The 16,871-nt window shown below is 36.4% G+C and overlaps 1 protein-coding gene across 6 annotated transcripts in view; it reads left to right on the top strand.

Moving 5' to 3' along the window:
- Positions 1-16,871, top strand: part of AMMECR1 (AMMECR nuclear protein 1) — an 88,238-nt gene that overhangs the window by 49,444 nt on the left and 21,923 nt on the right. For 5 of the 6 annotated variants that reach the window (XR_012675614.1, XR_012675615.1, XM_075162441.1 and 2 more), the window contains exon 3: positions 13,516-13,630. Coding sequence is in view for 4 of the 6 variants with exons in the window: in XM_075162441.1 (XP_075018542.1) it covers positions 13,516-13,630 (115 nt within the window). In the remaining 2 variants the exon portion in view is untranslated. Of the gene's footprint in view, positions 1-13,515; positions 13,631-14,258; positions 16,106-16,871 lie in introns of those variants that run through there. The other variant, XM_075162444.1, reaches the window with a different exon arrangement.

The following is a 16,871-nucleotide window of genomic DNA, read 5'->3' as shown; positions in this document are numbered from 1 at the left end:
GCCTTCAAAGGGAGAAGAATTTGGCCTGTAGTTTCTCTAAGAAGATAGGATGTAAAATATTTAATTAGTAAGCAAAAATTTCACATTTCAGTTCATCTCATAGTCAAACATTCGTGTTTATACTTTCATGTTTTGTAATAATCTTTATTCTGTAGCTGAGCAGAATTTTCAAATGTATGTAATGCTGTTGAGTTAATGCTGTTGAGTTAAATGCATTCCTTGAGTACTAAGTTACAGTTTTTGAGGCTATAGACAGATGTAGCCTAACCTGAACCTTTCGCCTCTTCATTTCAGAACTTCCTTTTCATTCCACTTCCACTGTTTTTATTTGCTACTTAAAACCTGTTTTAGCATGGAAAACATACAGAGCAACAGCTGGCAGACCTGGAACTGAATGTACTGTTTAGCTGATCTTGCAAAGGTTCTGTTGCTTGGGCATCTTGACCTTAGATACGGTGATTTGTGACTGCCCCATCCAGTCACTTCTGTAAGCTGAGTAAGTAGCAGGTGGCACTGAATGTGCCACCCCAAGTAGACGGAATTGAGGCAGGGAACTAGAAGGAATAAAGGGATGAAATGGTGACCTGCTCTTATGAGAGAGAAGTGGCAGCGTTGCTAAAAGGAGAATGAGAAGGTGGCACACAGACAACTTATTTGTGTATGGAAGAAGATCAAGGGAAGGAAATGCAGGAAGCAAAGCTTCCAACTGTATAGAATGTGTTTATATATCTAAAATATACTCTATTTTTTAGTTGGTGATTTGTAGAGGTATTGAACTATCATAGCTTATTCTGTTAATGAGATTCATGTATGAAGTAAAAACCTACACACACACAAAATTAACAGAAAAAAATATTGAGAAGCCTTTTTTGTTGCCTTAAATAAGGAATTAAGTTTTGTCCTGATGCAGCAATTCTTATGCTTGCATTCTAGGATGGCTTGATAGCAGGGGTAAGTGTCTAGAAACCAAAATGGTTTCTTTTGTGCCTACAAATTCTCATGAAATAAGGAGTGGCTATTTCTTTCCCTGAGGTCTTGTTACATATGATGTGCCACAAGGGATTCATCTTGTGCCTGCCTTTTTTACTATATTTATAAAAACACTGAGAATTAGTAAGATGCCATGAGCTCATATACCAACCTTTACACTGACAGCACTCAGATCTGCATCTCTTTGCAGATGTACTCGCAGTATGTGTAAGAGATTGCACTTAGATAAAAAACAGCTGGTTTAAACATAATCCAAGTTGAGTAGTGATACTGATGAAACACATACCTTGGGAAACAAGCCAGGATATTATTCAGTGCCCTGTACTGTGAGTGGTCATATCCCCCGTCTGTAAGACAGTGTGGGCCCTGGGTTATTCTCAACTTACGCACTTGTTCAAGAATTTTCAAGACTGGATTCTGTCACCTTTCATTTCATTTATCAGACTATATTCATCAATACCTTCATATTTCAGAATATTTTATTATTTCATAGAAAAAGATTAAGACATTTAATGCAACACCTCAAGTAAGTGAATATGATCTTCTTCCTTCTCAGTTCAGTTACTGCATATTCTACCATGCCTTTTGCTTTCCTTGTTCTTTACCTGATTATATATATTTAATTTGTCCATCATTGTGGTTTCAAAGTCCTGACCATAAAACATAGTTTCTGTATTTGTTACAAGCAGTATCAAAACTAAGCTTAATTGTACATTTCCATCCCCAGCACTTACTGTCTTGGTTGTTTTTAAAGTAAATCATGTTGACAACTAATAAAAATTCAACTACATCGTATTTTTATATAAAAATATAGTTTATAGTATTTCTGGTGACAAAGGGAGTATTGAGAAAATCAAGTACTCTCCTGTTCCAGACTTTCAACAGTATAATAAGAATAAACCCTTTCTACAAGCTGCAAGAAATCGAACATGTAAATGTTCAAATGATATTCATGTATTTATATATCATTGCACTGCTGTGAGGTTTAGGAACGTATTTTTCCATATGTGCTTAAGATGAGGCTTTTTAAAGTTCATAAAGAATTAAAAATATTTCATGTTAACATGTACTTTTTTAAATACTTTCTTAAAAATTATGACATGAATGCATCTTTAGAGGGGAGTAATATGTTGTGAATTGATTAAATGAGGGTTGAATTCAGCAATAAAGTGGCCTTAAAGATTTTTGTCTTGACTTCAGTATCTGTTTTGGGGTAAAGTGGTGGTCTTAGGTCAATATTGAGACACTTGCTGGAGATGTAAAGAATTCTAGACACTTCTTCTTGTGCTCCTAGGGATTTGAGTGGTTAGCGTTGCTCAAGCTGTACAGTTCTAAATGTAATTGAGTAGTTCATTTTTGTAATTATCTAAACTTTGCCATCTGCTGGAGAGCCTTTTAGTGACATTATAATTTAGTCCAGTTGGAGCTCAATTAGAGTTTTCTGACTAGCCTGTTATCGTGTGTTCACCAAACAAAAACCTACACACCAAACCCTGGTCAGTTTTGTTATTCAATTTTTAAATAAGCATCTGGAATGACTGTGACAAACTTACTGTGTTATGTTGTGAGATTGTTTTAAGTGCTGTGGATTTGCTTTTTATGTATCAAACCAGGACATTTCCATGGCAATTGACACCTTTCAGCTTCCTAAATGTTTGCATGAGTATGACACAAAAATTGTCATGCCTTTTTGAATTCTATTGTCCTCATTTATCCCAGCATGATGATAGATGCAGAGAGTGGTGACGGACAATACGGGAAAAGGCAGAAAAGAAGTTGCCACCTACAAAGAAACCACTGTGTACAGCTGCTTTACCTTATGTTCCCCTGTAGTCAGAAAATATTGTTCAAGGTCCATGCTGAGCAATTCAGAGTACAGACGACTGTTTTGCATGGATATTCCGAACTGACTTTGTTCAGTTCTAGAAGTATGGAGCGTATGGAACACAGCAGTTACAGCTTTTTTGCTACACCTGGGCAAATGCGCAGTAATTGCACACTTTGTGTTGTAATTTACTGTAAGCTGTACCTCTCACTGACCTGTTACGTGAAGAATTTGGATTTAGCATACCTCTAAACTATTACTGAAGCTCTGCTACGTCTTAAAGTTAGGTTAATTTAAGATTTTTTTTTTTTTTCAGTGTAACAGGACATATTGTATAGTAACGCAAAATGACTCCCCCACGCTCTGCAGGATTAAAACAGTATGAGAAAAATGCAGTGTCTTTAACTTGTTTGCTCTTTCTTCACATTCAAGGAAAAAAGTAAGTCCATTAGAACCACAAAAGCAATATAGTGTAAGATTTCTGGCTTCAGGAGACAGTAAGGAAGTTGAAGCCATAGAAACTTGACTCTTATTAATGTAATCAGGACATTACAGTATTACTTCGTGGATTTTTTTTTAGTTCTAACTGCATTATATTTTCTGATGGGAGCAGATTGCAGGAGCTGCGACCTTTGTGATCATACTTTTCCACTTGAAGGCCATAACAGCACGTACACAAAATTCTCCTAAAATTTAAGGACCTCTCCATGCAACCTTCATTATTTCCTTAATACATTATAGCAGTAAGAAAGAGAAATGAATTTCAGGCATTATGTCCACACAGTGTAACATTATTGTGGCATAAAGATGAGCTGGGCTTATTTGGAAGAATCCAGAGTGTGATGGAATATTTCTCTGGGTAATTGTCAGAGCAGTAGAAAAAACATCTTTATTCTTTTTTTCTTCTAAAAAGCTCTGTTTAAATTTATGGAAGCCTTAGTTTTTACAGCTTCTATGGTTATGAGCTTTCTTTTCTTAGGAGAAATTTTGTAATTCTCATGAGTAAGTGAGGAGTTTGATTGTTTTCATCTGGTATTTACATAAGACTGACAGACCCAGCTGAAGAACCAGCGGTAGTTAAACCTCCAGGAGTTTCAGGCTGGTCATTTTGCAGGTGCACATTAGCTCCATATCTTAACAGATACTAACATGGACCGCAGATTCACTGAGAAGCATCCCAGACCATGTGAGCCATTCCATATGTGCTGTGGAGTTGATCTGGGCATTACCGTGAGTCAAGACAGCCAGAGTGAGAAATCAAGGTTAAAATAAGGATTTGTCTGGAAATTTTAAGTACCCCTAGAAATATTCTGTAAATACCTCTTGTTGATTTAAACAACTGGTGAACTTGTTTGGGGAAAAACAACAAGGTCCCAGAACCTTACCAGCAATACCAGTATGGTTTGCTCTTTAATTGTGTGTATGGGTGGCACAATACACGCGTGTGCATGCACACACAAATGCTGTTAAGAATATCATTGAAGCCAGTATCAAACTCAGTATGTATTACAGAAATTTTTTAAGATTTCCATAACCCTTTGTCTACCTGCTGTGATGCCTCAGTGACTGTTGTATTGCCAGCTATCTAATGGAACTGCTCCTGCACAAACGCAAAATCAGTGAGTTCATACAGCACAAGGAACAGGTGGTAAAAAATACTTAATTTTTCTCACTTCGTGTACAACTTAAATAAGCAATGATGAGGAAGCAGTTGAATGCAGTATATCCTAATTGTCTCTGTTCAGGTTTCAGGAGTACTCCAAACAAAATACCTGAATTACTCTTTTTTTTTTCCCCTCATGTATTTGACTAATATTTAAGTTAATATTTTTATAAAGATATCTTTCAAGAATTTTCAATTCAATGGTGAAGTGTTTACAAAAATCTCTAATTTATAGCCATAAATACATACCATTTTTAATACAGCTTTCGTTAACATTATCTGTGTTACAATTTTGGGGTTTTTTTCAGCATTCTTCTTGAAAGTAGTCCCATGAAGTGGGGATTGTTAAGATTTTGCTGGGTTCTGTCATCACCAGCAACAGCCACTTCTGTTTTGTTCCAGACCATGAACCGTTTTGACGTGGCTTGCACAGCACTAGTATTAACACAGACCACAGCTGGTCCCCTCTGTCACAGAATACAGAAATGATGGTGTCCCGTGTGGGAAGATGTGAATTACCCCTGCTTTCTTCAGCAGGAAGCTGCGGCATTGATTCAGGACCTTGCCTTTTTTTTCTTTTTTTAGCATGTCTTAGATTTAGATGAATAATTTTACCAGCCAAGAAGTTTAGGTGTCTTGACTTTAGCAAACTCCCTAAAGATGAAGGTTTTTAGATCTTTTGACATCTGAATTCAAAAAAAGCTTTGAAATGTAGTTTTTCTTGTCACTGTTACCTGACTGGGAGAGGAGCTCAGGAAACTATTGAAGTGAGCAAATAATGGTTTCTTTCTCTTTGGTAGATGGTTCTTCTTTTGCCCAGAGGTTCTTTTCTTCCTTGTCACTCAGCAATTTGAAACTGGTAATAAAAACTCGGTATATTGGTTTGTCCTTCAGGATATTGTGAACAAACCGAAGTGTTCTCTTAGGAAAATGTTTGAAATAGAACACTGTAAACTTTTTGTGGTCTCTTTCCATTTCTGGGTGTACTCTTAATAGATATTATGTATTTTTTTTAAATCAGTGTATTTTATTAATGTCTTCTATAGCATTGTTATGCCATCTGCAAGAAGTCTGACAATATGCAATCCTGCATAGTTGTTTTTTTTAAAAAAAAAAAAAAGCTGAATGACTCTTGGTAAATTCAAACCAACCAGATGTGTTTGCTGGCCTACTGCAGCCTTGCTGATATTAACCAATTAACAATTTCTGCTAACAATTTCCACACTTAGCTAGAGAGTTAAGGCATTTTGGAGAACATATAGACAGCTTATTTTAGGCACCTCTGGCTGCCTACAATAGAGACTTAATTGTCTTATCTAGTCAATGAATGGAGGTTGCCTTTTCTGATGAGCCCTTCTAAACAACTTAATTTATGTACATGCTCCGAGTTGTCTTTTCAAAGCTAAAATAACCATCTAAAATAGAGTATCAGAATATTCCTTCTTCCTATTAAATTACATGTCTGAATCCAGGCAGAGGTTGGGAGAGAAACTTTCTGGCATACTTCAGTTTTGTGGAGTTAAAAAAAAAATCGATTGAAGAGCCAAAATGCCAGATCAATATTTTATTTTTCCCACCTGAAACACTGGTGCCATTACCTGCTGCACTGTGCTAATAAAAAATAAAATAGGCTAAGCACTTCAGAGAAGTATTTCTGTGCCAAATGTCAACAAGTGTGTATTTCTTTTTTTACCCTGTGACTGCCACTTAGCAACATAATGTGCAGGAAGTATAAATGTTGTTCTTTCCCTTTCTGTCTCCCAAATGTAAGGGAGGTTCAGGAAAAACACGTCATTCACAGTTGTTTTGTTTCCTGGAAATTTTTCCAGTCTGACCAAAAAAAAAAAAAAAAAAGACAATGTAAATAAATTCTTTTTCCTTGCATTCAAGTGATTTGATGATGCATGTAAATCACTTCTTGAAATCTCCATTTAAGTTGGCAAAACAGCTGGTCATAAATAAAATTTGTTAGAAGCCTGTCACGTGGGTTGTGTTAGGCTGTCTGATCTCTTACGCTGAAAGCTAGAAGAATTTTATTTTTCATAATTTTACTTTCTGAAGAAGAGCACACTCTGCCCTGTTTTTCTGGCTTAAAAATTAATTGCAAATCATGACTTGGAAGCTGCTAGTTTTTTCTGGTCTCTGCCAAGCTGAGTTATGATAGCTGATTTTCATTAGGAAAATACTGGTGATCTGCGTAAGTGTTCCTTAATTTCTTCCTATTGAAGTTACTGAATGAAAAAGTAAAAATCTTAACTAACTTCACTGATCAGTAACCCAGCAATGGAAAAAACAATCAATATTGACGTTTTTTTTTCTGAAACCAAGTGTCTCTTGTTGCTGTCATCTCTTTGCTGTTATCTAAAATCCAGTGAGTTTGCCAATTCTTAATTTCAGGATGTTTTGAATTAATTGAAGAACAGTATCTAGGCCCTTTGGGCTCAGTTTATTGACATAAGGCCATTTCTTTGTTAAATGCATTTTCTAAGGTAATTCTGCTAAGTACGTTTCCCTCAGTGAAAGGATCAAGAATCTCAGGTTATACTTACTGAGCTAAATGAAAAGGGGTTTTCAGAGCAGATAGGATTTAAGTCCTTTGCAGCTAAAAGTAGTAGATGTAGTCCTTACATGTAAAAGTAGTGCCAACGTACTGTTTATCAGAAGAGGGCAATAGTTTGTAAAATGAGGTCTTTAGCCTATTTTTCATAACTCTACTGATGATATTTGAAGAATTGTTTAGATGGCAAAAAATTATGGTTTGGTTTAGCTGTGTTCAGTACCAGAAACTGGTTAAGAGAAAATTGACTATAGCAGAGCAAACTGAAAACGCAATGGGAAATTTATTTTTTAAAACTGGATTAATTTGATTAAATTTAATCAGTTCTATTTTGATTAATCCTCTGGGAGCTATGTTTCTACATGGTATGCTGAGCAGATTGTGAAAGAGAGACTGTCACAAAAAGATTTTTAGGAGTCGGGGATCTTGGATTCTATTCTTGATTCTGTCGCTGACTCACTGTGCAAGCCTCTTAAATCGCATGAGTCGCTTAGTGTCTCTGCCTCATTTACACTTCCTATAAAAGTGAGTATTACTTGTATCATGCCCAGTGTTTGACAGTTTCCTTTGCATCTCCTTCCCCTGTGTCATGTTTAAGCCCCCAAAGTAATTTCCAGTAACATACAAAATTGTATCCAATTTTGCCTAAACTCTCGATCCAGTTTGGGTCTGTAGATGTGACTGTCCCCAGAAAAGAGGTTTAGTGAGAAATTTCATTGTTAATAGTTGTCATTAAATAACAAACAATAAAATAGTAAGAACTTAATTCATTTAATACCTTCATTCATCTACACCTAAAACCTTCTTTACTGTTTTTCATGCTTTTATGCTATCAGACTTTTTTAAAGGATCCTTTAAATTCAATCACAAAGATTTTCAGGCACTTCTAAACTGAGTAATGTAATAATGTTACTATTTCTTATTTCCCCAATTTGTGTCCTACTGTTTGTTACCCATCTGCCACATCACATTTAAGAGCCATAGGTTCTTAAAGACTGAAGCTGACTTTTTTTTTTAAAGCAGTTTTATAGCCTACAGAAATTACAGATGGACAACACAATGATATATCGCAGGTTGACCTGCTCATACTATTTCAGATGATTCTGAGAGCTTCTCTGGTGGTATTTAACAAAAACAAGATGTAGTCTTAAGGAATATAAACCTTAATTTTATTTTTTGCTAAACTTCATGTTGTTTGTCATGGTAACTCAAAATACTTCGAACAATTTCCTTTTCTTTAAATATTTTCAGTGTCTCTAAAGTGTTTGCAAGCTTTTCTACATCCCAAATACAAGGAGTGGTACGTGGAAAATGAAATTATTGAAAAACATCTCTGGAGAGCTTATGGCCAAATAAACTTCATTTGAGTAGAAGCTGAGAGTTGTATAACATGGCTCAGCTGAAAACTGATAGTTGAGTAACACTTTGTTTTGTTTTTTTCTTGACTGGTAATTACTTGATCTTAGTAGGACACCCAAGACTGCATAAATAAAGTATATTTAACTAGAAAGGCTGTGTGTGTGTGTGCGCGTGCATTTTGTGTCTAAAAATAGTTTTCTTTGAAGAGGATTCAATTTTGACTTTGCCTGCTTCACTCCATGTGGAAAAATTAATGCCCTTTTATTGGCCAGCTAGAATTCCCCTTGCTTGGCACTGCTTCTTTTCAACTTCGCTACCATGGACTTCCATTTAGTCAGCAGCAATATATGTAAATTAGTTCTGGGCATTAAGGAATAAAGAACAGATGGTTTAGAAAATGCTTTTAAATTAGTATTTTTTTCTTTAAAAGTAGTTTTGAACTCGGCCTACCTTTTCCAACTTATTTTACTAATTATTTTCTCTTACCCTTCCTTAATTCTAAGTTTTACAGAAAAATTGTGGAGTTCATATTTTTTAAACCTGGTATCTAATATGCCAGATTTTGTTCCATAAGAATCCTTCTCTCTTTCTAACAGAAGAATTAACAGAAGAATATGGCATTGAATAAGATTGTAAAATCACGTTCTAATACTACAAAAATAATGCTTCCATTAAATAAACAAAACAAAGTCTCCTCTACTAATCAAGAATGCCAACAATTATACAGTGACTTTTCATTCTGAACAGCTCAGACCAGTAACAAGCTTTTGAGGAAAACAAGCATACGTTCTCTTATCTGTATTTTATGCTTGCTTTGAATTGGTCACCAAGAGGCATGCTAACATGACAAGTGAGGCAAAAGTCTGAATTTACATACATCCATCTTTGTAGAAGGTATGAAGTGTATGATAAGTGCCAAGCTGCTGCCTCTCAAAAGTTATGTTCTTTCTTCCCAGAACAGGAGCAACAAAAGTAAAAGCTCAGGCAAGCTTTTATATCCTTGGTGAGTGTTGAGACCTGCTGACACTTGTGAGGGTGACGCCAGTCTGTTAACCATTGAGAGCTCAGGTTTTGTCCAATGTGGACAGCTGCCCTGAGGAACGCCTCTGGATGCCATCCACTTCTTTTCCTGACATCATCAGAACAGTCAGTAGATGGTGATTTATTCACTACCCACAGAGATAAAGTTTAGGCGTAAGGATAATGGCTGAATTCTGAAGGGAAGCATCTCTAATGACATATGTCTCCTGCTAACCAAGCATTAAAAAATGCAAAATTGAAAACAGTTAATCTGTGAAGAGATGATACGAAGCTGGTCTGCTCTTAGGTTTTCAAAAGGTATCTGGAGCTTACTTCAGAGTTTCAACCATGGTAGTAATAAAAGAATGACTAAGAAGACGACTGATACTCTAACTGTAATATACAGCACTGAAAAGGTAAACATTTCCTAGTTTTAAAGTAGTATATGACGCCCCTAGAGCAAACTCATTAGGGCAGGGTTATTAAGTTTTAAGCTAGTTCTTCTAAAACTGGCACCTGATACAATTGCTGGACTATTTTAGTTTCGTAAATTTTGCATTAGCGGACAGAATATTTCATATGTGGCTAACCAGTGCAAATAAATGCTTTCTTGTTGGCATCTCCCTGCAGTATGTTTTGTTCCAATTGCTGATTGTTTGCCAACACAAACTTCTCTAGGTAAATTTTGGTTTTACTTATGTAACGACAGAAACAAAGCTATTTTGAAAGATGAAAAATTGTAATATGGGGTCTGGAGACAGGGAAAGGAGGAGTAGAATAGCAGCGATATTCTATATTGAGCAGTCAAAACGGTGTCAGAGGCTGTTACTCAAATCTCTGATTGTTCTTGTTCTGCCAGATACCTCCTTATCTTCAGCGGCACGAGTGCTAATACAGGATGTGTGCACAGATGTGTGTAGTCATGGAGGTACTGAGCAATTTTTCAGCAGGATGTACAGATAAAATAGCACCTAGCAGTTCTGAAGGAACTAGTATAGTTGAAATGGCACTATCATTTGATAAACAATATTTTAGTTATCATGAGGTAGTTACATGAAAACAAGGTATTTGTGCCAGTGTTATATTATTGAATCAGAGAATTAGCCAGCTAAGCTTGCTAATAATTAGGCAATGTTTACTGCATTGCTCTGCTCTCGCTAAAACTGAACTACTTTGTTTGCTGTATATGCCTCAGGCTTTTGTGCCGTTGTGCGCCTTTCTGCTTCCACTGTGTTCACGCGAAGATTTCATATCTCAGCTTTTTATCAATATTCAGATTTGTCATGATTCACCCATCTTGTTTCAAATTATTATCTCAGCATTTGAGCAGGCTAGCTGAGACATGGCTTACGCGTGCATTGTAGATGTTTGTTTCTGTACAACTTAAAGTATGTTAAATTAAGGATGGTTTCTCATCTAGTAATGCCAGTGTAGCAGATCTTCAGTGAGTGGGAATTTGCCAGAGACTTTTACTGTAACGTTGTTGGGATCAGGCTTACACCCATAGTAGACAACCTTTGCTTCAGAAAGTTGAAGTTCACAAGTGCATTTTGGCAGCTTTAGGAAGGGGAATTGAAAGTTAGATAAACTAGTATCAAGTTGTGCAATAAAAAAGTTTTTTGAAGGTTGTAGATTCTTACAATATGGGAAATATTTTGCATGGCAAGATTGTTGCATAAATTACGAAAAACAGGTTTAAACAAGTATTGGCAATATCCATGCATACAGTTGTTTCCTTAGATAAATTAATTTGTTGTTTGTTAATGAAATAACGCTTGTCTCTCTGGGTGCTTTTCAGTAGTATATTCAAACAGATTGGTTATATGATAGAGGTACAGCATCCCTCAGGGAAATGAGAAGTTTGCACATAAGCAAACTTGTAGTAGCAATGGATTTTAAGAGGATTGGAGTTTCTGAACATAATTTTTTAGTTTTTAGTAAAAGGTGGTGTAAAATATTAAAAGCGTGCATGCATGCACTTATTAAATAAACCCATGAAGAGCTTTTAAGTGCAGAGATACCACCTCTGGCTCCAAATACCTAAGCTGTAAGGAGCTGGATTCCGGGAGAGTATTCCAGGAAAGTTCCCCTGGGTATTTACTGTGTTCTTACATTCATTCATTTTGCTAACTGCTGTTGGTTATTAATGCTAGGCAAGATGGACTTCTGTTTTGAGCTGTCACTGTGTTCAGAGTATTCTCCCTTTACATATATTTTTTTTTTCCCCCCTACATGGAGTGATAGGAAGGCTGAATTAGCTGTTCATATTTTCGTATGTTGCTATTACACTGTGGTTATGAGTTGATCTCTGATGTTGCTCCAAAACAAATCCCATCAGCAAAACCTTGGATAATACCATCTTTTGATACATCTTCAGTGAAAGTCATTAGTTAAATATCATAGGCATTATGCTTTAAATCTCCTTAGTGTCCCCAGTTCTTCACAGGTCTATGTAGGCCTGTCTATCCTACATAAATGTCAAAAGATTTCTCTTGGCTAGTTAGTTATTGTCCCCACACCTTCTCTTGCATCTATGGCAACTTTACCTGGGATAGCCTAGAACTACTTGTAAATAATGGGTAGTGTAGGCCTGCTAACTCTTACTTAATTATGTAATGAATTTGTCTTCATAATGAAAATGTAAATTTCTGACCTATTTTGTAATGTAAAAATACCAAACCTTGGAGAAGGGCTTCTAGTCTAAATTCCAATACTATGTTCTTTTTCGTAATTATAGCGTATGTAGGAAAAAAGCCTGCCTTCCCCCGCCCCAGAATAATAAAGGTTCTATTTTAACTCTTCAGTGTATGGTGTTAATTCATGATGGGAAGCTATTTTTGGTTACACATATGATGATGTCCTTTAGCTAAACCTCACATTTTTTTGCTTATGCGTCCTTACTTGGTCTGCTTTAATAAAGTTACACTACTCTTCCTATAAAATGGTGGTATCTGATGCAGAGACTTCAGCTGTATTCCAAACACCATGGCCATGGCTGTAATTATATCAGCTAATGGCAACCACTGGCTGTATGCCAAGTAAAACGAATAAGAATGATCTAATTGTTAGATGAAACAATGAGACACGCAAAGAACTTGGTAGTACTTTAGTAAGTCTCTTAAATTCTCTTTACTCGTCAAAAAGCTCAGTGAGCAGATCACTGTTTTTGCTGGAGATGAGCACATTTGTATTCATACCTGTCATATTTCAAATCTTAAGAGCATAAGAAATTATGAGATACCATACTCACTTTAACCTTTCCTTTTCTAATTTAACTGGTTCTTAACCAAACTTATGCAAGTAGGTTCTTACAAATGTTCTTGCTCTGGTACTGCCTGCTGTCTGTTAACTGCTTTGTTTTTCGAAGTGTGCTGGAATGTGCACAGGTAGCTCCTCTGTGTTGAATTTTACCCCATCAGGTGTATGTTTGTCTATAGAATGGTGCGTTAGCCTGAGGATTAGCTTAGCTGTTTGCAAGCTTCCCTGTTACTAATCATCACCTCTGCTTTGCAGAACATCTTCAAGTCCTGTAGGTTTAGAGGTCTGTAGAGCCCTTGGATGTTTTTACCTTTTTATATTCACCTTTGCCAGTAAGCATGAATATTATTCTTTTTTGGAGAATATTCTGCTTGTTTGGTTTTTTTTTTCACTGAATAATTAAGTTCTACAGCTTGATTACTGCATTATGTGTTTGATTATTGCAGGCTATAGAATTTCCCCCTCTACTTCATGTTGTATAGTTTAATCCTTTCTGAAAGGGATTTACTAAATTGCAGGTAGAAGAGCTATTGCTTTTGTAACTTCTTCCAGAAACTTTCTGCTGCTTCATTAATAAGATTGTCACGGTAGCAAAATCAGCTCAGGAAGGAATGACCTTCAGCACACCACCTGACTGGCCAGCCGAGAACTGAAACAAATGTCTAAGGGAAAAGTTGGGAATGTTGGTCAGTGTGTTACACTGGCAACTGGATTATCAAACTGGTCATCATTTCATCAGGATTTTTTTTGTCCTTTATACTTTTCAGTTGATTCATTAGATCCCTGAACTTAAAAAAAACACAAACAAAAAAATCCTTTGAAATTCTGTTTTGTCTTCAACAGTGCCCTTAAAGATAGTCGTTTCCCCCCAATGACGAGGGATGAGCTGCCACGGCTTTTCTGCTCAGTGTCTCTACTCACTAACTTTGAAGATGTATGTGACTACATGGACTGGGAGGTAAGGATGTCGGATATCGTTTAAGAAAATTATTTTGATACCATGAACATCTATAGCAGAAGTCACACCATTTAAATTTTCTGCATATATGTAGTGCAGTTGTTACTGTTCTGCACTCTATACACATTGTTTTGTGCGTAGATTCAAAAGATCCTCTTGGTAGAACTGTCATCGCCTTAAAAGTCTGAGCCATGAAAACGGAATAAAGTTGTATTCTTGCCCACTTACACGCTCAAAGTAAGACTGCTCTGCACAGCTGTGTTTATGTCTAAGATTCCATCAAGCAAGGTGTTGTCTGAGTGACGGTGTCCTGAGACCTCTTTTGCAGCATAGCTAACCACAGAAACGTGGTAGATCAGTCCATTGATTCTGGAAAGAGGATGTTCCAGTATGAAAGTTAATAGTTTGATGTATGCTTCTGGAAACAAGCACTGCAAAAAATGGCAATCCCCAAACAAGCTGCCTTATTTAGCTTGTAGGAGTGAGCCATTTATCTTTCCCAAATCTTTCTTTGCTTTCAGAGCGAGTGGCCTGCCCACAAAGCCCTTACACAATGAGGCCAAGTAAATCATTGCTCTTGTTTTTCTTTGGTACTTATGCATGGAGCTGAATCTATTTTAATTGTTAGGTTCTAGGAAACCTGCATGCATTCTCTTGGAACAGCAGCATAAAAGAGATTATTAAGAAGCAAATGCTGCTTTTAGAGTTATTTCTGGGAAGGTATACTGAAGGAAGCGTTATTCTGTATTCTTCTGCCTTTTCAACATTATTTGGTACTAGACACTTGCAAAAAACAAGTTACTGGACTTAAGATGAACTTCTCAGTCAGTGAGACTGTTTTGTTGCTCTTTGAGTCTATATTTGACATTAAAAAATTTTTTAAATTGTCATATACGACAGCGGATGTCTTACAAGCCAGAGACACCACACGAGTTACAGTATTTCCCTTTAATAGTGACTTAGCCCTACTAAATATTTAGGATTTTTTAAGAGAAAAAGAGGCTTTGTATTGTATTCACACGTAACAAATGTATATTGAATAGAAATTTCATTTGTTGTTAAATGGTACGAGGCCCTACTGTATCAGAGTGCTGGTATCCAGCAGTAACCTCAGCATTATGAATTTTACAGTAGCTGAAAATCTAATAAACGGGCATTTCCTGTTCAACTCATAATGACAAGGGCTTCTTCCCTTCTCATCTGTAATTCTGAATGAGGTGAATGTACGTTTCCGTTGGGGTTTATCAGCATTTTCACCATAAACAGAACTACTCATTTTTATGTAATGTCAGACCAAAAAATAAATCTTAGCTGAAACTGTGTGTGCATTCTCAACAAGCAGCTTTTTTTGGAGAAGTACTTTGTCTTGTCACTGAGCCCTTAGAGTACTTTAAACAATGTTTTCAAGTAATCAGAACTGTAGTGACTTTTAATACTAAATCAAGCTAGAAATCAAAATTAAAACAGTTAGAATTTTTCTGCTTTACTAGGTTGACTTCTGGTAGTAACCATAGTTATGTTTTCAATTTAATTTCATTTATTATAAATTATTAAAAATCAAGACTATGAATACACTCAGAAGATGTCTCTTTAAAAGTGTGAAGTGCATAATGAAATAGCATTTAGCTCTTTCCATGTCGTAGTCTATAAATATTACTAGATGCTGTTTTATTCTCTCAATAATAAACTTCTGAGGTGACCAAAATATTCATCCTTAAAGAGAAGCTGAAACCAAAGCCTGAGTTCAAAAATCCACTCTCTCTTGGAAAGACTGGTTTTAACTTTGGTCCTTGGGAGACTTCTGATTCATAACTTTAATACTTGTATGAAACAAAGGAGGCTTTTACTTTCTGTGTCCTTTCTATATCTCGTTGCAGAATCCTTGAGACTTCAACAGCCATGTAAACAAACTTAATGCAAAACTGTAGTCTTGCTCAGTTCTGATTGATTTTATGGATTCTCACAATTCTTCTTACTGGAAAGCCCTGACTTATGAGGGAAGAATGGAGGGGTCAAAAATAGAATAGTCCTTGTGTTATCCATTTGCCTAGTTGCTCTCTCCTATTTCATTTAAGGTTTTTAATGGTAGGTTTTTAAAACCTTTAGCAAATTTCTGGGAATCCTAAGAAATGGTCACAAAGTAGGTTCCATGATTTGGTTTTTTTTCTTTTTTTCCTATAAGTTAGGCATGCTTCTCAAGTGATTGTATGATATAGTTGTGGATGATCCACAAGCTTTCCATGCAAAAGAGGCTGGGGGGTGTATTAATATGAGAAAGATAAAATTTGTAATTGTTAGTCCTTGAAAGAATGATTCATGGCTGTTTGTGCCCCTGTCAGTGAGATAGCTTATGTCATCCATGTTTCTTTTAAGGGAGCTGCAGTTATGCAATATTAATGGCAAAAAGACATTTCAGGATGTCTGGAGTATGATGTAAAAAGAGATTCTGCATCTTTCGTCTTGTCTAATGCTAATTTCCAGATCATCCTGAAAAACATCAGCCTGGTTAGGAGACCTTACTGCTGTAGGTATGCCGCTGATGACCTCGTGGGAGCCAATTCAACAATTTCCTGACAGAGGTCACAATATTTCAAAGTTGCCGATTCAGGTAACTCACAGTGCTCCGGTGGCTTACAGGCAAGATCGTTTGAAGACACGGCTCAGGAGTGTCTCCTATATCCTGAAGCAGAGCGATAGATCTTCTTTTCTCTGATTAATGAATTGTCTTCCTAAACTAAATAAATTAGTATTTCAGTTGTAAAAAGCAATGTGAGATCCTTTTGCCGCAGAAACTTCAACCACGTAAACAGGAGATAGGAGGGAATTGACTGCTTTTAGCTCCCATATGATTTTTCAAATTGCTGCCATTTTCACCTTTTATAAAAGTAACTGGGAGAAAGTACAAACCTTTAAAAGACCACTTCAATGCCATGGTTCGTGAGGATGCTTCCTAAAATACAACTTAGCATTCTTACTTACATGTGACTTTGTACGAATTGCAGTGCACTTTAGTAGTTGAGCAGATGCAGGGCTTTGAAATGAACACCGGGAACTGTTTCTTGATTTCTGATAAACAGAACCCATGAAATATTGCTGTGGTCCGGTCGCCGCTGGGGTGGAGTTTCACAACCTTTCTCATGGGAATGGGCAACATGAGCAACTCTAAGATATGTTTCTTTTCTTGATAGTACTGCTCTTTTAAAGATCAGATATCAAAGGACTACTCAGGAGACAAATCATA

This window comes from Calonectris borealis, chromosome 13 (genome assembly GCF_964195595.1).
Source record: "Calonectris borealis chromosome 13, bCalBor7.hap1.2, whole genome shotgun sequence".
Lineage (NCBI taxonomy): Eukaryota > Metazoa > Chordata > Aves > Procellariiformes > Procellariidae > Calonectris > Calonectris borealis.
This window is presented reverse-complemented; position numbering and strand designations above follow the sequence as displayed.